This window comes from Heterocephalus glaber, unplaced genomic scaffold, assembly GCF_053883595.1.
Source record: "Heterocephalus glaber isolate CG9 unplaced genomic scaffold, H.glaber_assembly_v1.0 deba00000546, whole genome shotgun sequence".
NCBI lineage: Eukaryota > Metazoa > Chordata > Mammalia > Rodentia > Bathyergidae > Heterocephalus > Heterocephalus glaber.
The window spans coordinates 3156639-3179150 of NW_028258147.1; the positions used below are offsets into that span (position 1 = coordinate 3156639).

The 22512-nt window shown below is 35.2% G+C and overlaps 1 protein-coding gene across 8 annotated transcripts in view; it reads right to left on the reverse strand.

Annotated features, from left to right (window-relative positions):
- Nucleotides 1–22512, reverse strand: part of Exoc4 (exocyst complex component 4) — an 816538-nt gene that overhangs the window by 768987 nt on the left and 25039 nt on the right. For all 8 annotated transcript variants that reach the window (XM_021237603.2, XM_004856313.4, XM_087204413.1 and 5 more), the window contains one exon: nucleotides 13248–13442. In XM_021237603.2, the coding sequence (XP_021093262.2) occupies nucleotides 13248–13442 (195 nt within the window). The remainder of the gene's footprint in view (nucleotides 1–13247; nucleotides 13443–22512) is intronic.

The following is a 22512-nucleotide window of genomic DNA, read 5'->3' on the forward strand; positions in this document are numbered from 1 at the left end:
CACCCTACTTTGATTAAGGGACAGTTTATCCAGACCACTTTCTAATAAAAAAAAAAGCAACAAAGAAACATACTGTACTATGCTATAGACCAAACAGACGTACCAAACATTTACAGAACTGCTACAGATTACATATTCTTTACATTAACAAATAGAACATTCTCTAAAATAGTCTATATATTAATTAGCCCATAAAACAATTCTCAAAAAAGTTTTTAAAATAATCAAAATCATATCATGTTTCTTTTCTGATCACAATGGAATAAAACTAGAAATAAACAGGGCTACCCACTGAGGACCCCTCCTGCCCCTCAGGAGCTTTCCTATCAATAAATATCTTCCTACTTAAAAAAAAAAATAGAAATAAACAAGAAAAGAAACTTTGTAAATCACACAAATTCATGGAGACTAAACAACAGTGTATGGAATGAACAATACACTGATGAAATCAAAGGAGAAATTAAAATTCTTCTTGAAGTTAATGAAAGTAGAAAACATATCAAAACTTACGGGATATAATAAAACAGTAATAAAAGGATGTGTATAACAATTAACACATACATCCTGAAAGATTTCAAATAAAAAACCTAAAACTGCAGCTCATTAACTTAGAAAAGCAAGAATAAACCAAACTCAAAATTAGTACAAAGAAAGAAATACGAATATCAGAGCAAAAAAATAATTGAAATCAATACAACAAAAATCAAAAAGTGGGACTTGTTTGTTTTGAAGATAAACAAAATTAGCAAACAGCTAGACTAGCCAAGCAAAAAAGAGAGAAGATATAAACAAGCACAATTAGAAATGAAAAGGGACACATTACCACAAATGCCACAGAAATGCAGAGGATCGTAAAGAAACTACAAGAACAACTATATACCAATAAATTGGAAAACCTAGAAGACATGGATAAATTTCTGCACCAAAATTGAAGCCTGAAGATGCAGAAAATTTGAACATACCAATGACAAATAACAAAACTGAATCAGTAATAAGGCTCTCAACAAAGAAAAGCTGAGTACCAATGTTTTCACTGATGATTTCTATTCAACTTTTAAACAACAAATACCACTTCTTCTCAAACTATTCCAAAAAACTGAAAGGGAGAGAATTTTTCCAAACTCATTCTACAATGTCAGAATTATCCTGTTACCGAAACCAGGCAAAGGCACAACAAAAATTTTAAAAGGAAAACTATAGACCAATATATCTCATGAACACAGATGCAAACCAATACTAGGAAGTAAAATCCAACCGCACATCAAAAAAAAAAAATCATTCATCATAATCAAGTGAGATTTATCCCAGGGATACAAGGATAGTTCAACATATACAAATCAATAAATGTGACAGGTCGCATAAATAAATGCGCTTGACCAAAATCCAAAATCCCTTTGTGATAAAAACCCTGAATAAATTAGGCATAGAAGGAACATATCTCAACATAATAAAAGCTACTTATTAAAAGAAGAACAGGGCCGGGGATTTAGCTCAGTGGTTTTGCGCGCAAGGACCCGAGTTCGATCCCCAGTGCCAAAAAAAAGAAGAACAAGAGGAAGAGGAGAAAGAAAACACAGTCAACATCATTTTAAATATAGGATCTGAACAAAATAAGGATGTCCACTCTTACCCACTCTTATTTAACATAGTACTTATTAGACATGTTAGCCAGAACAATTAGGCAAGAGAAAATAAAGGCATACAATTAGGAGAAGAAAGTCAAATTATCCCTATTTGCAGATGACTCAATTCTACATGGAAAAACTTAAAGATTCTACAAAAAGATTATCAGAATTGATAAATTCAGTTGCAAGATAAAAACAAAAGTCAACACACAAAAATTAGTACTATTTGAAATGTGACCCCTATCTCTCACCCTATGCAGAATTCAACTAAAAACAGATCAAAGACCTAAAGGTAAAATCTGATACTTCTGAGGAAGAAATCTCATTCACAATAGTTACAAACAAAAAAGAAAGGCCCATAAATAAATTTAAGCAACATACAGAAAAAAAATCTCTATAATGAAAATTATAAAACTCTGATGAGATAAACTGAAAAAGATACAAAAATTGGAAAGACTTCCTATGTTCATGGTATGGAAGAATTAATATTATTAAAATGTCTACTCCACCCAAAGCAATATATAAATTCAAAGGAATCTCCATAAAAACACCAATGACATTTTCCCACGAAATAAAAAAAGAAAATCCTAAAAGTGCAAGACTCCAAATAGCTAAAGCAATCTTGAGGAAAAGAACAAAGCTGAAGGAATGAAGCTACCCGACTTCAAAATATACTATAAAGTCACAGCAATCAAAGCAGTGTGATACAGGCATCAAAACAGACATACAGGCCAATTAAATAGAACAGTGTGTCTAGAAATAAACTCTTGTGTTTACCGCCAACTGATTCTTGACAAAGGTGTCAAAACGTATATTGAAGGAGAGCCTCTGAAATAAATAGTGCTGGAAAAACTGGATATTCACAGGCAGAAGACTGAAATTTGACCCCTATATCACCCTATGGAAAAATCAAATAAAAGTGGATCAAAGGCCTAAATGTAAAACCTGAAACTGTGAAACTACTAGAAGATCACAGGGAAACACCTCAAAACATCAGTATAGGCAACAATTGTTTGGATAACACCCCTAAAGCACAGTAAACAAAACCAAAAATAGACAAATGGGATTACATCAAACTAACAAGCTCCTGCACAGTAAAAGAAACATCAACAGAGTAAAGAGACAACCTACACAGTGGGGAGAGAGTGTTTGCAAACAATACATCTGACAAAGAACATCCAGAATACAAAAAACTCAGTAACAAAAAGATAATAATCTTATTTTAAAATATGCAATTAATTAATGAATACATAGTTCTCAGAAGAAATTCAGGAGCTGGAAATACAGCACAGTGTTAGAGCACTTGCCGAGCATTAGTAAGGCCCTAGGTTGAATCCTCAAATCATTAGCCAAGAAAAAAAAAAAAAAAAGAAGAAGGAAGGGAGGGAGGAAGGAAGGACAGACAAAGAAAAAATTTAAATGACCAACAAATTTATGAAAAGTACTCAATATCATTAGCAGTCAGAGAATTACAAGTCAAACCCATTATGAGATATTATTTCATCCAGGTTAAAACAGCTATTATCAAAAAGAACAATAATAGGGCTGGGAATTTAGCTCAGTGGTTCTGCTGCTTGCCTCGCAAGCACAAGGACCCGAGTTTTGTCCCCGGTACCAAAAACAAAACAAAACAAAAAGAACAATAATAATAATAACAAACATTGGCACCTGTTTGGAGGTAATGTAAATTTATATAGCCAACATGGAAAACAGCACAGAGTTTCCTCAAAAGACAAAAAATGAGCCAGGCACAGTGGTGTTGTGCCTGTAGTTCCAGCACTCACGAGGCTAAAACAGAAGGATCACCTGAGTCCAGGAGTTTAAGCCAGCCTGAGCAACATCGCATAGCCATGACTATCAAAAAAAACAAAATCCAGCCAATCTCACTAATGAACATAGATGCAAAAATCCTTAATAAAATACTGGCAAACAGAATGCGGAAGATCATCAAGAAGATCACACACCCTGATCAAGTGGGATTCATCCCAGGGATGCAGGGATGGTTCAATATACGAAAAGCAATTAATGTAATACACTATATCAATAGAGCCAAGGACAAAAACCATATGATTATCTCCATAGACGCAGAAAAAGTATTTGACAAAATCCAACATGCATTTATGATAAAAATCCTACAAAAAATTGGAATAGATGTTCTCTACCTCAAACTGATAGAAGCCATCTATGAAAAACCAACAGCCGATAGCATATTAAATGGTCAAAAACGGAAATCCTTCACACTCAAATCAGGAACAAGACAAGGATGTCCACTATCACCACTCTCATTCAATATAGTTCTGGAAACATTAGCCACGGCAATTAGACAAGAGAAAGAAATAAAAGGAATAAAGATAGGTAATGAAGAAGTCAAATTGTCATTATTTGCAGATGACATGATACTCTATAGAGAAGACCCCAAGAACTCCACCAAAAGTCTTCTAGACTTAACAACCAAATTCAGTCAAGTAGCTGGTTACAAGGTCAACACACAAAAATCAACAGCTTTCCTCTACACCAATGACAGACTCACTGAGAGAGAAATAGGGCAAATAATTCCTTTCACAATAGCATCCAAAAAACTGAAATACCTAGGAATCATCCTAACAAAAGAAATCAAAGACCTCTTCTCTGAAAACTATGGCACTCTGAAAAGAGAGATTGAAGATGATATCAGAAAATGGACAGACATCCCCTGCTCCTGGGTAGGAAGGACTAATATAGTGAAAATGGCCATACTTCCAAAACTGCTATATAGATTTAATGCAATTCCAATTGAGATCCCAGCAGCATACTTCACAGACCTCGAGGAAACAATCCAAAAATTCATTTGGAACAAGAAGAGACCCAGAATAGCAAAAGCAATTCTAGGTAAAAGAGACATGGCAGGGGGTATCACAATCCCCAACCTGCAACTCTACTACAAAGCTACTGTGATAAAAACAGCATGGTACTGGCAAACAAACAGACTTGAGGACCAGTGGAACAGATTACAAGATGCAGAAACAACGCCAGGCACACTCAGCCATCTCATCTTTGACAAAGGAGCCAAACACCCTCACTGGAGGAAAGATAGCCTCTTTAATAAATGGTGCTGGAAAAACTGGGCTTCAACTTGCCAAAGATTAAAACTAGACCTGTATCTCTCACCATGCACTAAACTAAAATCAAAATGGATTAAAGATCTAAATATTAAAATAGAAACTCTGAACCAGTTGGAACAGAGGTTAGGTAGAACCCTTGAAGACATCGGTGTAGGAAAAGATTTTATGAACAAAACCTCAGTTGCCCATGAACTAACACAAACAATCAACAAATGGGATCTCTTCTTATTAAAAAGCTTCTGTACAGCAAGAGAAACCACCAGCAGTGTGAAGAGACAACCCACAATGTGGGAAAAAATCTTCACCTGTTCTTCGTCAGACAAAGGTCTACTATCTCGAATCTATAAAGAACTTAAAAAGATCAGACCTCCCAAATTTAAAGACCCAATCTGAAAATGGGCATCTGAAATGAACAGACATTTCTCACACAAAGAAGTAGAAATAGCAAATAAATACATGAAAAAATGTTCAACATCACTGGTCATTCGAGAGATGCCAATGAAAACAACGCTGAGATTCCACTTCACTCCAGAAAGAATGGCTGCTATCATGAAATCAACCAATAACAAATGCTGGCGGGGCTGTGGCGAAAGAGGAACCCTGTTCCACTGCTGGTGGGAGTGTAGACTGGTGCAAGCACTGTGGAAATCAGTATGGAGATACCTCAAAGAACTAGGACTCAAAGTCCCATCTGACCCTGCTATTCCACTGCTGGGGATCTTCCCCAAAGAATTCAAAGAATCATACCACAGTGATATATGTGCACCCATGTTCATAGCAGCACAGTTTGTAATAGCTAAAACTTGGAAACAGCCCAAATGCCCATCAACTGGAGACTGGATAAAGAAAATGTGGTTTTTTTATAAAATGGAGTACTACTCAGTCATAAAAAGTGAGAAATTAGAGACATTTATAGCTAAGTGGATGCACATTGAGGCCATACTCTTAAGTGAAATAAATAGGACACACATGTGTAAATACCAAATAGTTTCTCTGGTGTGAGAAACTGAAAGTGTAAATAAGGACTAAATGTAGAATAGGTAATGTGAAATAGGAAGAAAAGGGGCAAAGGGGAAGGAAGTGGGAGGGCTAGGGGAAAGGATAGAAGGGAATGGGATTAATATGAGAAAATGGAAAAATAGGACCAAAATCTTTGTAAATAGGGAGGACTGGAGGGGTTGAAGGGAGAGGGCTGGGCAAGGGTGAAAAATAAGAACCAAGAGAGACTATGTAAAGGTGCAAATTTCCAATGATGAATGTCATTATATTGTATACCTAAAATGTACCAATTATTAGAATGAATAATCAATAATGTAAAATAGGAAAAAAAGGTCCAAAGGGGTAGGGGTAGTGGGAGGGGCAGGGGAAAGGAAAGAAGAGAAAGGAAAAAATGATGAGAAATGGAAAAAATGGAAATAAAGTCTTTGTAAATAGGGAAGGGTGGAGGGCGTGAAGGGAGGGCTAGGAATGGGGAAAAAATAAGAACCAAGATGCATTATGTAAAGGTACAATTCCCAATGAGGAATGTAATTGTGTTGTATACCTACAATGTACCAATAAAAGAATTTAATACAAAAAAAAAAAAACAAAATCCACCATATGGCCCAGCAGTTATCACACTTCTCAGTATATATCCAAAGGAAACAATGTCAGCATATCAGAGAAACACCTGAATGCCCATATTTATTGCTACATTATTTACAATAGCTAAGATATGCAATCAACCTACTGCACATCAGTGGATAAGCAGGTAAATAAAATGTGGTATATAAACAAAATGAAGTATTTTTCAGTCACATAAAACAATGATATTCCAACATTTGCAGCAAAATGAATAGAACTGGAGGACATTATGTTAAGCAAAATACGTAAAACACATAAAGAAATATACCATATATTCCCTCTCATATGTGGATGTCAAAAAGTTGATCTGAATATAGAATGATTACTGAAAGATGGGAGGTGAGGGGCAGAAGCAGGCTGGACAAAGGTACAAAAATACTACTAGATAAAAGTAGTAAGATCTCATTCTATGGTACAATAGAGTTCAGATAGCCTGTTCTATGTTTTATGAACAACTAGAAGAGTTCAAAAGTTCGAAACACAGAGTAATGACAAGAAGTTAGAAATGTTGCCGGGGATTTAGCTTAGTGGTTTCGCCGCCTGCTGCACAAGCACAAGGACCCGAGTTCGATCCCCGGTACCAAAAAAAAAAGAAAGAAATGTTTACTACCTTCATTTGATCAGCACATATTATGTATGTGCAATGAAATATTACAATATACTCACTTATCAGGTACAATATGTTGCTAATCAAAAATCTTAAAAAGTGTTTAAGAAGATGGGGAGCTGAGGATTTAGCTCAGTGGTTCCACCGCCTGCCTTGCAAGCACAAGGTCCCGAGTTCAATCCCTGGTACCAAAAAAAAAAAAAAAAAAGAAGATGGAAATACAACTTATCCTGATTTAATTATCACACATTGTATACATATATCACAACTCCATAATTCTGTATAACAATAATAATAATATTTTTTAAAATAAAAGAGGAGGGTAAGTCTTGCATTCAGGTGATGTGCACGTTGAGCGAAGAAGAAAGGAGTCAAAAATACTTAACCAGGCTGGGGATTTAGCTCAGTGGTTACGCTGCCTGCCTCGCAAGCACAAGGTCCCAAGTTTGATCCCCAGTACCAAAAAAAAAAAAAAAAAACCCTAACCTAGTACTACTTCAACTCTTTTACTAACTAAAATCAAGTCTGCCTACAGACCAGTTTTTAAGTTTAAAACATTGTAACAATCACCATATCCTTTTGCATAATACCAATTAAAATAACCAAATAATAGTAAGTAACAGTTCAAAAAACTATGTATCCTGCAAATATTTTACATACATAATTTAATATCTCATTTAATTCTTTCAACAACCTTTGGTAGCATATATTATTCTCAACTCCAACTGCCAGGAAAGATAATGATTAGCAACAAGTCATCCGGCTAATAAGAATAGTCAAAACTGGAATTCAAGCATAGGTCTACTCAAACCAAATTAAGGTCCATGCTGACATTCACAACCCTCAACGTTACCCAACAACTGCAAAGGATCTTTCTGACTGACAATACTAAAAAAATAGTAATTTTTATTACAAGATTCTAAAAAAATATTCAATTAAATAGTAGCTGCTTTATTTTCTGTATCCCAGATCTGATTATATTTTCACAATGTAAGTAAAATAATTCCATCATACTACTCTCTCAGGAAAGCATTTAGAGATCCTCTGGGAAGAAGGCAGCTACATAAATATAAGCTATTATTATAATTATCATAATAATTCTTACCTGACTATACAGCTATGGATTCTTTCTGTACAGACATATAAACAAAGGCAAAATGATTAAGAGACATTCCAAATCTCTACAATCTCAGGAAGGCTCAGAAATGAAAAAATTATTTTCACCACAAGTCTTACAACTGTCAGCTAAAGTGCTTCAAAACTACTTATACCGGCTTGGTTTCCAGTGATTGAATGCAATTATGAATTGACTTCTATGGGCTGATAAATCAAAACTTCTGCAAGTGGTTTTCAAAGCTCCCTATGCAATTTTAGAAAGATCTAGACTTCTACACACAAATTTTCCTTGGGAAAAAAAGTTTATAAAAATATTAACTATCATGAAATACCTTCCTTGTTAACTCATACCACTGGGAAGAAGCTGCTATTCTTATATTAATAATTCTCCCAGAATTAATCAGTCACTGTACATTAGAACCAGCAGCTGGAGTGTTGTGAGTGATAATGAAACCTATAACAAGGCATCTTCAGCTGTCTTTTCAAGACAATAAGGGAATTAAAATTTCAATTTAAATGCAGAGGTTTGAAACACGCTTCACTGGCAAAATTACTTCAATTAATGTGAGTAGAATACAAAGGACAGACTGCAGAAGTGTGATGCAGTAACCAGAAATTATGTCATTAATGTGCTTGCATCAACCCAGCACAATGACTGCAAAGGTCTGATTTAAACCATACATATCACAAAACTACAGGCCACAATATTAATCAAGTCTCTGATTTCAATGTGACGGATACAGGCTTCTTGTTGGATCATTTTTAGTTTTTCGTAAGCCAACAGCAGCTGTTTACCTTGAAGAAGGAAACAAAAGGCCAGGTTTATTTGCAGACATTCCCTGTCATGACAATTTAATTATTTTATGCAATACTTGGGGTTATCATATCAAAAGAAGAAATAAATGTCCAACCTACAAGCCCAGCCTATAGCTACTAGACCAGTTTGATGGTGAAGCAGGAATAGCAGGAGCTACCAAGAAGAACAGGTCACCACTAATTTATTTACTCTGGATTTATTAACCTAAACTGAGTAGGGATCAAATTACTACATATCTGCATCTGCACCTGCCTTGAAATGAAAATGCAAAATCTTCAGACAAATAAACCCAAGAAAATTAGGGAGTTTTGAAAGGTTAGACTGTTTTGTCTTTACTTTCCTCTGATGTCGTTTAGCAAAGATTTCCATTTGCACCTCTGAGATTCCTAAAGTAGATTTTACTCCTAATAACATATAATCATGGGGAAAAGAAATCTGATTATTTTTTATATGAAGTCCAGTGAAAGAGCAATTATAGAACTTACTCTTCATTCATAAACAAAAGACCAAGTTGAAGAATATTTGCAACCTCTTACAACACACTTTTAAGTCCTACCTCCATGAAATTTTTGTTAATTGGGATGTACACACAATTTCCAATTCCCCAGGTCATGTAAAACAACTACCTCATCTGTAAATAATAATCTCAGAAACCTTTGGTCTTGTTGTGAAAATTAACTGGGTTAACAAATGCCATATACTTAAAATGGTGTAAGAGGTGCGCTTACATATTAACTATGCTATAATTGTTGTTCATTTAAACACTTCAAAAGAGAAAGTCTAGAAACAGGAGAAGCTCATCACTAAAAAAAAAAAAAAACTAACAAGAGGATAAAAAACAGACCTGACTCCTAGAAAAGGAACAAGTTTTTTTATATGTACCAGTATTAAAGTCTTTCACGTAGTTATTGCTTTTGGGTAGTGATTTGTGAATTCTGACTATATTCCACACTATGTAGGTATAGGGCAGAAAAAAGTAGATAAGGCACAACCCCATCCTCAGGGACCTACCACACAAATAAAAGCAATTATGTCACAATGAGATACATGCAGCTTACAAAAGCATAAAGCAAAACAAAAAGTGTCTAAGTATCTCAAACATTCAGAGAGTTGATGAGATTTGCACCAAGTCTTAAAGAATACCTCAGCATTTTCCAAGCAGACAGGATTGGGAAATCAGTTCAGGAAACTAAGTGGTAAATTTAAAAAGACAGATCTATCACATACTTATATGCCAGCAACAAATAACTAGAAACTTTAATAAATGAAGAGCTACTATCTTTCAAAAGTCTCAAATAAAGAGCTACTATCTTTCCAAAAAATATATGGTGCCCCAATTAAATTAACAAAATATATGTAAAACTTTTAAGGAATATATTACTAAGCATTACTAGAAGACATAAATGAAGGTTTCAATAAATGAGGTATATACTACTCACTGATAGAAGGCTCAATATTGCTAACATAGAAATGCTCTTAAATTCAATCAAAATCTTATACTTTTTGTGGAATTCTGTAGAAGAATAAAGGATCAAAAACGGCAAAGATAATTTTGAATAGCAAAATGAGGGAATGTATTTTACCTCCTATCAAGTTATATTACAAAATTGTAACAATTAAAACAACCTAGGGGCCGGGAATTTAGTTCAGTGGTTCCAGCGCCTGCGGTGCAAGCTCAAGGTTCCGAGTTCAATCCCCAGTACCAAAAAAAAAAAAACCTAGTTCACAGGTACAGACAGGACCAAGTGAACAAAAAAAAGAACACTGAAACAGACTTATGAATGGGTGAAAACTTGGTGTGTGACAATTGGCATTGTAAATCAACAGAAAAAGGATTTCAGTAAATAGTCTGAGCCAACTGGCTATAAAGGAGAAAACTAAAATTAGATCCCTAGTTCACATCACATATAAAAATGGACTTTTGATGGATTAAAGAAGAAAATATAGGAGGTTCTCTGTATGACACTGGGGCAAAACAAATGTTCTTAAAATAAAATCATGTGATACAAACAAATAAGATTGAGAAATTTTACTGTGTTAAAATTTTTAAACTTTTATAATAAAAGACACCATAAACAAAGTGAAAAGATTCACTACCAACTTAGGTATTTGTAACCCAGCTAATAGATAAAGGATTAGCATTACAATATATAAACAACTACAAATAAAAAACAAAAGGAACAAAACTTCTTGGAAACATGTCTTATTCACACACTTTTCTCGAGGCAACTATTCTTCCTCACCACCCCACTTCTCACTCACAACCACATGGTTTTAAATAAAACAGATGATCATGGTACCGAAACTGGTTCTATTTAGATCTCAGATATTTTTATTAGAAAAAAATCATTTTCTTTTGCAAAGCAATATTCTGTCAAAAAGGGGATTTTTTTCCTTCTGCAAAGGTGTAAAGGTATAAACTATAGCCTATATTCCTTCACCCTCAACACCTGAGTTCTTCCCCACTTAATTTCCCATGTAATGAAGTCCTTTTTAAAGAAAAATAAATCAAATTTTTAAAAGGGAGATAGTATTCATTATTGATTAACCTAAGTAAATAAATTAGCCCTTCAGTAATAAAACCATAAACCAAAAATCTGAACTCCTAAAATGAACATAATACAGAAATAAAATCTAATAATCCAATTTAATATGTGGCATTTACTTCAAAGTAGGCCTACTGCCAAAAACTGTAATTCAAATAGATGTATATATTCAACACAAATATATACATATACATCTACTGATTTCTGAATCCTGATAATTTAGCCCAAATAAGCATAACCCAACCCTAAAGACGAAAAGTAGTATTTTTCTGTTGAACAACATATAGTCATTATTAAGGAAGATGTCACCTTGAATAAGACACTGGAAGCAACCAATCCTTCTGCCATTCCCATGAGCAGACCATTATTAACCTTCCACTGTGAAAACTGACTGTTCAGTCCATTCATAACTAGCTTTCAATACATGATAGAATACCATGACAGTTCCCACACTTTCGTTATCCATTTTCCTTAAAACATCTCATGAAAGACTTTTAGCAAAATTCTTCTTGGAAGTTGGAATGAATTAGAGATACTTAGCACATTTAATCTGTGTTCCCACCAATTCTCCTCAGTGTTTTTCCCAGTGTTATAGCCAATCTAATTTGGAGAAACAAAGATAAAGGGCTTTTACCTCTTGGGGAAAAGAAAACAATTCAAATACAGTCATCCTGCTGCTGAGAGCTTCTGTGATCCTCTGCCAACTCTGATGCAAGTGGGTATGTATGTGTGTAGAACAGGCAGGAAGATAGGGTGGCCCTCTTAAAGAGCCACAGGCCTTGGGAAAGTGAGGATTACTAGGGAGCAAAATCTGCATTTTTATTTTTATTCATTTGCTTCATACTCACCACCAACTGCAACTTCGTAAGAACTAAGATAGAGGCCAAAGATTAGGTTGTAGAGTACTCTTGCTTAACAAGGTTGCTTCTAGCTTAAGACTTATTTTCTTTTTTTTTGGTACCAGGGATCGAACTCGGGTCCTTGTGCTTGTGCAGCAGGCAGCGAAACCACTGAGCTAAATCCCTGGCCCCTTAAGACTTATTTTCTTTGCCAGGGATTTAGCTCAGTGTCTCTGGCACATGCCTCACAAGAGCAAGGTCCCGAGTTTGATCCTCGGAACCAAAAAGACTTATTTACTTTGTTATTAATTGAAGGAAAAAAACCCCACAAAGCCCTAAAGTTAACATTTTTTCAAATAATTTGTTGAATACCAAGTCTTATATAAATCTTTAAAAATTCTGTGTCATGTAGATTTCATTCTTTAAAATGGGATTCATGCTAGGCTCGACGACATATGCCTGTGAACACAGTTACCTGGGAGACTGAGAAAAGAGGATCAAAAGTTTTAGGAGAGCCTGGCCAATTTAGTAAGATCCTGTCTCAAAATAAAATTTTAGAAAAAAAGGGTTGGGGATACAGCTCAGTGGTACACTTGCCTGGCATGTGCGAATCTCTGAGTTCAACTCTGCAAAACAAAACAAAGCAAAAACCGCAAAAACCGAAACAACAAAAATGAGATTATCTTCCTCTGAAGCTTAACAACACTCCCTATTATGATTCCAACATGATTTAAGTACTCCTCCCTTTCCATTATACAGTATGTCTTGCCATTGTTCCAAAGCAAAGAATACGTAATAATCATCTGCCACTTCAAACATGAAATGAGGAAGAGAACATCACCTTCAAAGCCTTGTGAATCTCAAAAGGGAAGTTTTGTAATGTACTACATACATCACAAAATTGAGAGAACAAAAAAGAAGTATTTTTTTTAATCTACGCAGAAAAAAACCTCAGCATAGGCTGTTCTCTTACCAGCATGTCAGTGGCACTGAGATAATGCTTGCTGGCCATGCACTGTTCTAGCTTTTGAGGCACTTGCTTGATGTTCTCAATTTCATCTAGCAGGTTCAGGACGTGCTTATGTTCAATTCCTTCGATCCACAGTTTCCGAAGTTCATCCCGTTTGCAGTGCAACAACATCTTGCATGAAAGAAGGTTTTCTTTTACCTGGTATACAACAGATTCAATCTTGGGTTAGTCCAAAGGTTTGCCAGCCTAAACCCATAATGTAGTTAGTATTCCTTATTGAGATTACTGTATGTAACAGTTCCTAATTCCCAGTCCCACTTATTCCTCTTGGTTGGTCTGCTTGCAAAATTCTAATCCTGGTTCTGAAACTGATTTACCTGGATGCATCCCTACTTCTCTGTATCTGTATTTTCTCTGCCATGAAATTAGAAAATTACTCCCAACATACCTTTGAGTGAATCTAGAAATAATTACTAAGGATATAAAGCAAAAAGAAAATACAAAGCACCATATAAATGTTAATATGTCTAAAAGGGGAATGATCAATTTGAGAATTTAATGCCATTCTCCAAACCTCCTTGTGGATGATCTACTCAGCTGACAGGTCACATGGTCCATGCTTCTAGCTCTAGAACTCCAGGTAAAGTTTACAATCAGGGATCTGAGTGTCCTTCTCAACTGAGCCGTTTCCTCAGTTTCCCAAAACAGTAGGTACACCTAAACATAATCTCAACAGGACATACCAAAATTTTTTGCCTTATATTCTAAACATTAGACATTAAATAAGATAATCTACATCATTCTGTAGATCTGCAGAGTATATAACTAACAATATGATAAAAATAAAAGGGAGGGGAAGAAAGAGGGACAGGCACAATGCACATGGTAAACATAAGCTTTTATTTTTTACCTTAATTAAAATGTGCAATTTTTACACCATGAAATGATAGAGATTCATGGTCATTCATAATTCATAGATCTGCTTGCATATACTTTTGACAATTCTAATACACATTTTTATTTAGAGTTTGACACTGTTTCCAATTTTGTTTCTGTTTCTTCTTTGAGGTAAAATTTGTGAAGGAATGCATTTCAAATATATCATTTGATGAATTCTGCCACATGTGCACACCTGTATAATCCAAGTCTTCAGTAAACATACATTTCCATCACCCTAAAAAGACTACCACATATTTGTCAACTGAAAATCTGTATTCTCCTTCTATGAGATTTGGTGTGGTGGCACCAAATGAAACTACACTTATAAACCAAATTTCAACATTGCAACATTTCACTGAAACTACACTTATAAACTAAATTTCAACATTTTTTTTTCTAACAGGCATGGAAAATATAAAGATAGAATGCTAAGATAAAAAGCTTTCTTAAGAAACCACCTAATCTATTTCTACAACTGCAGGATAAGGCACACATGATACTTTTATGAAATTCTCCCATGTTTAAAATACAAATAAAAGTCTTGAATAAGAGGACTTTGTGATGTCCCTTGAGAAATAAGCATAGTGGAATATTAGTTAATTGGGGGGGGAAGTGAGCATAGACCCCATGGAAAACTCTGATAAAGTTGATCCTAGTTATCACTTTTCCATTCTGCAACTCCAAAAAAGTAATGGCAAAGAGGGAATTTTTAAAGTACAAAATATCAAGAAAAGAAAACAGAAGGAACAGCAAATAAGACATGGCCACAAAATTTTGAAAGCTATCAAGATGAGTGTTGTGTACTAAGTTAGCAGACTAGAGAAATCTGAACACCTTGGCCTGGAGCAGGGCTTACTATGACTGGGAAGATTAGGGGTACACAGCTAAAACTTTCTGTGGAAGTATTTTGAGGCACAGATCCCTATCAAGCCTCATAGACATAATTTCTTCTCCTTAGCATTGGTCAAATCTGGGGAGAGCTTATTTATAAAGAATCTGAAAAAGAAATACAAGGTGTAAGTAAGAGAAAGGTATGAGGCACTATAATGAAATAGGAAGATGAAGTCAAAGGGGAACCTATTAGGTGGTATAATTCTCAGCCCCTCTGGACCTTCATCCTCCTTTAATGATTAGATTTCAGTAACAGTGGCAGCTTGACTCATACCCCAAACACACGAGAGTTATGGCTTTCTCCTTAGGAAAAATGACCTGATTCAAGTGAAAAGACTTCCTTTTTTCTTTTTTCTTTTTTTTTTTTGGTACGGGGATCAAACTCAGGACCTTGTGCTTACAAGGCAGGCACTAGAACCACTGAGCTAAATCCCAGGCCCAAAAAGACTTCTTAAGATACATACTGACTCTAGAGTTTTCACTGAAAAAACAGCTGAGTTCTAGATGAGTGCTATAACATGCTATGAGTTCCCAATTAGTTCTTTCCCTCTTGCATACAAATGGTTAGCCAAGGATCACCAAACACTCAAGGAAAGACATGCATCAAAACATACAAAAAGAAAATAGTACTGGGATGGGGAGGGGTAGTTGATAGGGGAGCAGAACCATACAGAATATGGGGGGGGGGGGTACTAGAGATCAAACCCAAAGGTATTCCACCACTAAGCTATATCCCCATCTGTTTTTATTTTTTATTTTGAGTCACTGTCTCCCTAAATTACCTGGGCTGCACTCAAACTTGCAAACCTCTTACCTAAACCTCCTTCGCCACTAAGATTACAGGCATACACTACTGACCCCAGCTTGGAAACAGAATTTTTAAAAAGGACAATTCATATTTAGAGGAAAAATAAGAGAAGTTATTACATCAATGGAACAAATCAGGTTAACTATAAAAAGTTTTAACTATAAAAAGAGTTGATAAAAACAACTCTTTGAAAAAGATTTTACATGATAAAAACTTTTTAAAATCCAATAGAAAGGTTAGAAGACATCCATGATGAATTCTCCAAGGAGGAAAACACATGCACACCCAAAAGATAAAAGATAGGAGAAAATGAGGGGACTGAACTAAGAGTCCAATATTTGCCAAATACAAGTTTCTGGGGAGGAAAATTAGAGTGAAGAAAAATACCAACACATTTTTAAAAATAGAAACAAAATTTTCCAGAACAAAATGATGAGTTCCAAGGTTGAAAAAGCATACCAAATGCTCAGGACGATGGGGTGAGAAAAAGTCTATCTCAACATCTTCAGAACACAGGGGTAAGAGATAATCTAAAAGCTTTCAACAGAAAAAAGGCAGACTCTCTAGGGTAAGGAATCAGAATGGCATCACACTTTTCTAAACAGCAATACCAAAATCTGTAAGACAAAGGAATCTTATATCCTCAAAATTCTGAGACGGAATTATTTCCCAGAAAAACTCTCACTCAAGTATGAGGAAATAATAAACATATTTTCAGATGTATAAACTCTCAAGAAGTAAACATTATATGCAGCACATCTTGGGAAATTTCTGAAGAATGTGCACCATCAAAATAAAAGAGATAAAACATGGGATCCAGGAAATGAAAAGCAACAGGACCATTCAATCATTAATTTCAGGAAAAATAACAGCAGCAAAAAAACTACACAACAGAAAATTTATCATACTGCATGGCTTAGCTGTAAATATTTATAGTTATAATAAAATGAGCACTGTCTATTTAACCAACCATAGGATACAACTACTATTTTTAGAGGATTAAGAAGGAATATGTGATGGAGTGGGGGAAAGAGTAGAAGGACAACTAAATAAATCCTCATCTTCCATAGCTGAACATGATACACAATGTCTAAAATAGGATATTCAAGAAAAAAATAGTGTAAGCAACTAGTAGAAATAAAAACATCTAAGTGAGTGGATACTAGAAGCATAAAAGTAAGTATCTCTGACGTGTCAGAAGTGGGCCTGGAGTAGGATGAGGCAGGGTATGCCTAGTTTTTAATCATCATTTGTGGCTTGATTTGACTTTTAAATATAGTTCTTTAGGCCATTCCCAGATTCCCCTTAGAGTTCCTGGTCTCTGGAATAAGAACTTCAGCTTTTAAACTCATTCTATTTGAAATCTTAGTTAACATCTGTAAGAATTTGGTTTCTTTAGTCTTTTTTCTGTTGTTTTTCTGTTTGTTTTTTGTTTTTTTGCTACTAGGGATCGAACTCAGGACCTTGCGCTTGCAAGGCAGGGGCAGTGCCACTGAGCTAAATCCCCAGCCCAGAATTTGGTTTCTAATATCCTACTCATATCACCTTGGTTCTACAATTCTCAGCTTTTTTCCTCCATGTGTAATAGTTGCTATGGAAACAGAAAAATTTAAAAATAAATTTTATGTCATACAACACCTAACTAGGCTTTTGAATAAGAATGGGGGATAAACTTACAAAGTGTCAATAAAGCTGGGCAAACTCCTACCTGACTGGGAAAAGGCTATAATGGCATTTCATACTAGCATATATACAACGTAATTCATTCAAGTACCACTTTTGTTCATTATATGGAAGTAAAAGTGAAAGTAAGGTAGAATTTATGGAGAAAAAAGCATAGTCATCAGACAATGTAGAAAATGAATTTTACCAAAATAATTCCCTAAACTTGGGTAACAAAACTGTAGACACAAGAACTTCTATTATTAAATTGCTCCAAGGCTTCCGCTTTTTGACTAGAAAAGTCTCACATATACAGAAATGTTATTTTAAAATTTAGGCATGGGGTCAGTCAGCAACAAAAAGGAAGAAACATGAAGAATCTCAAAAATACTCTGATAAGCAAAAGAAGCCAGATACAAAAGAGAACATAAGGTGTGAAGTTCTAGAACAGCCAGAACTAATCCACAATAATAGAATTGAAATCACAGTGGAGCAGGATGTGAGAGAGAAGTAACTGTAAAAAGGCAGGAAGGAGTTCCCTGGGGTTATGACAATACATTCAAGGATTGAATGTACTGCATTTGCCCAAGCCACTGAACTGTACTCTCAAAATATATGCATATTACTGTATGTAAATTATACTTCAGTAAAGATAGGAAGTACAGCTATTATGGAAAATAGTGCAGAGGTTCCTAAAAAAAACAGAATAACATATGACCCAACAATCCCATTACTGAACATACAGAAGGTCCCCAACTTATGATGCTTCAACTTCACAATGGTGTAAAAGTGATACACATCCAGAAGAAGCCCTACTCCAAATTTTGATCTTTTTCATCATTTCCCAGCTAGTGAAGTGCTGTATGATCCTCTGGTAATGCTGGGAAGTGACAGCAAGCAATAGTTCCAAATGAAACAGCCAATCTCTCACAATGTACTGTGTTGCTGAAGTAGGATGTTCAGTGGTGTATTAGTCACTTTTCCATCACGGGGACAAAATACCCAACACCAATCCACGGCTTAGGTGGTTCCAAGACAGGAACAAGATGGCACAAGGGCACTGCAGAGGAAAAGGTACTCAATCCAGAGAGAGAAGAGAGGAACTGGGGACAAGAATACAACCTTCCATGTTACACCCATAGTGACCCACCTCCAACCTGACCCCAATTCCTAACAAAACATTTAGCTACTCAACTCATCAATGGATAAATCCACTAATGAATATACTATCCCATGATGTAATCGCCTTTCAAACGCTTGAGACTTTGGGGGGGATATTTTAGATCTAAACCATAACAAGGGGGTTGTGTGTATTAAATGCATTTTTGATTTGTGATATTTTCAACTTACAATGGGTTTATCAGGATTAATCCTACCATAAATCAAGAAACATCTATAAATCCAAAGGAAATGAAAACAGTATGTCAAAGAAATATCTGCACACTCATGTTCACTGAAGCATTATTCACAATAGCCAAGATAGAGAATCCACCCAAGTGTCCATCAATGGATGAAGAGGTAAAGAAAATGTGATTTCCATACACAATAGAATACTCTTTAGCCATAAAAAAAGATATATTGTCATTTGCAACAACATCGATGAACCTGGAGGTTATACTGAGTGAAGTTAGGCATAGAAAGACAAATACTAGATGATCTCACTTACATGTAAAATCTTAAAAAGTCAAAGTCATAGACTAGAATAAAAGTGATGGTTACTGCCAGGCGTGATGATGCACACCTATAATCCCAGCAGGAGGCTGAGGCAGGAGGATTTCTGTGAGCTCAAGGCTAGCCTGGGGTATATAGTGAGTTTAAGACCAGCCTGCACTAGAAAACAAGACCCTGTCTCAAAAAAAAAAGAACCTAAACACCAAAAGTGACAGTTACCAGGGTGTAGGATTAGACAGAAGTTGGTCAAAGGATATAAAATTTCAGTTTAATAATCTGAATAAAATTTTTAAAGAATCATCATAAAACATGCTGACTATAGTTAATAACAATATACTGCATAATCTAAAATCTCTAAAGCTGATGGTGTAGCTCAGTAATATGAGCCCACTTGCATAGCATGCACAAGGCCCTGGGTTCAATTCCCAGCACCTAATTCCATCAATCAATGTAAAAAAAAAAGAAAGAAAGAAAAGAAAAGAAATTGATATAGTTTAAGTATTCTCACCACCAAAAAAAGGGTAAATATGGGAGGTAATACAGACGTTACTGGGCAACCCATTCGAGACCTCTCCTGTCTCTCAGGAGCTATTCCTATTCCCCAATAAATTTTCCTACTCTTTAAAAAAAATATATACATGTTATTTAGCTTGATTTAGACATTCCACAATGTATTCACATCTCAGAATATCATGTTGTACATAATAAATCAATATAATTTTTGTCATTTAAAAGATGGGGGACCAACCTATGCCCATCAATACCAAACTATACATATATATTTATTTCTCAAATCCCTGTTCTACTTTTATAAGTGATATTTTCATTCTATTCTACTTAATTGAAAAGTATAATTAAGATTGAATAACTCCTTAAGCAAATTTATACAGAGACAAGTTTCCTTTGTCTCTTCAAAATTTTAGTATCTTGCTCCTAACCACCTGTTCCACAATACCAAGAATTTCAGTTTTCATATACAAGAGCTGCAAGTCATTCAAATCAGAGACTATTAGAAGAAAAGAAAATAAGGAAAATATGGCCCCAGAGGCTACTGTGAATAGAAATGAGAAATGTTGTGGCTAGCAGAAAAGTGAAGATTTTTGCAGCCCAGCCTAGGGAAAGATAAAGAGGTGAAAAAAACTAAATGGACCTTTTAACTAACGCTACCTTATCTTTCATGAAAGGAAAAGCAGAAATATTCTTACAAGGATCTGAGAGATACAGGTATGGGGAAAATGATGGAAGGCTATAACATTTAGATCATAAAAGGAAGAAAGTCCTAAATTTGGATCAAGGAGAAATAGTAGAACAGATCTCTAAGTGTATATATTTTCTAAATAAAGCACAGTAAGTGCGGAAGCAGTTCACTGAAACCATAGAACAGAAACACCCTGAAAAGTTCCCTATGAGCAAGAGATGGTCATTGCAGATTAATCCAAGTCAATATTATCCTCAATTTTCAAAGTATAAAATAGTTATACCTTTCGTTGTTAATTTCTTTGTTTTATTTCAGTAGTAAATCTGCATATAAGTGCTTTCATAGACATTTATTTGCCTGCCACAAGTCCCCAGGTCAATTTTTCCATAGAATTTCATAGAAAGTACCTCAAAATAGAGAACTTGGGAAACACTGCTCAATGTCAGGTTTTAAATCCCTTTGGAACTACAGATCATTTTAAAATTACACTCGTGCTTTTACTTCCCATACTTTTTTTCTTTTCATTTTTTAGCTGCCACTCTAAGGTCTTAAATTCTCTGAGAGGCTCCCCACAACTCTGTCGAAGGGCAATACCTTTCTTTGAGCTGAGTGTGGATACAATACACAAATACAGAAAGAGTTGAACTTAATGTAAAGATTATCTCATCTTGGACTATATGAACGAACTCCAGACTACTGTCCCGATTTTAAATTATGGTATCTCATTAGTGCCCACTGTTTACCATGTCCATTTCTAGAAACTTGAAGTGTTTTCTGCCTTTCTCAAACAAGTAGCTAGGAATTTCCATTTTAAATTTGGGCCATAAATAACTTCCTACAAAAACCATGCTGTTTTACTATGACATTCTTTATATTAATTAAGGCTATTCTTCATTCTAATTCTACCTTTCAAGGTATACTTTCATATAAAGCCAAAAAGTTATTTTAGGCAAATTTTAAGTAATGAACATTGCATTACTGAATAATTAAGCTCTAACAAGTTCACTTGAATAATCACGTAGTTATTTCTAGTTACAGGCGAGAAAAATGTGTTTCAGAGCCTGATCTAGTAGCAAGAGAGCAGGGGAAAAAAAACCAGGGTGAAATGTAAGATGTATACATCACAACACAGCCAAATCTCTATGTCCTCCCTTCAGTCTGCTCCTGTGATGAGCATTAGACCGACTACAGTACTTAGTATCTTTAAAGAAATCTGACATCATCTCATCTGCCCAGTACACCACAGAAAAACACTCAAAGTGAAATATAAACAAATATCTCTTACATGGACCAAGTCTCCTACTTGTACCAACTTACATTCATCTAGTCTTTTCTCTTTTTTTTTTGGTACCAGGGATCAAATTCGGGTCCTTGCGCTTGCAAGGCAGATGGTGTAACCACTGAGCTAAATCCCCGGCCCATATTCATCTATTTTGATGCTGCTGCTATATCAGACAGTCATTACTAAAGACACTGGCAGAATTCATGGGTTTTGAGGATTTCTAATGTTATAACATCTCATTTTGATCAATTTTACAATGCTCTCAAAAATAACAGAATCACCAAAATATTTTGTTTATTAGCCATATTAGCTGACCTCATCAATCACATATGGTATTTTATTTGCACATTTTAAAATATATAAAAATATTCCAAATAGAATTCACCAATGTAAAAAAGTTTGGGCATCTGGGGAAAGGCAAAACCATCCAGCATCTCTCATTTATCTCAAGAACACAGATTCTACCAATATAACATAAATTAATATATGAAACTGATGTTAAAAATGGGAAGTATAAACAGTTCTGTGATATTACACTTTAGAAGGGGGCAATGCATAAATATGAAGATGTCCATCCAACCAACTCTTCATTCCTACCCAAGCATCTAGAGAAGGCATTTTAAAAATTTGGGCCCGGGGATGTAGCTCATTGGTTCCAGTGCCTGCCTCGCAAGCACAAGGTCCTGAGTTCGATCCCTGGTACCAAAAAATAAAAAAAATAATTAAATGTTACTCACATTCTGTCACTTTATGTTCAAAACCTTACAGCAATTTCCCATTCTATTCCAAGTTAAAAATCAGAGCCCTTCTAAGTAAC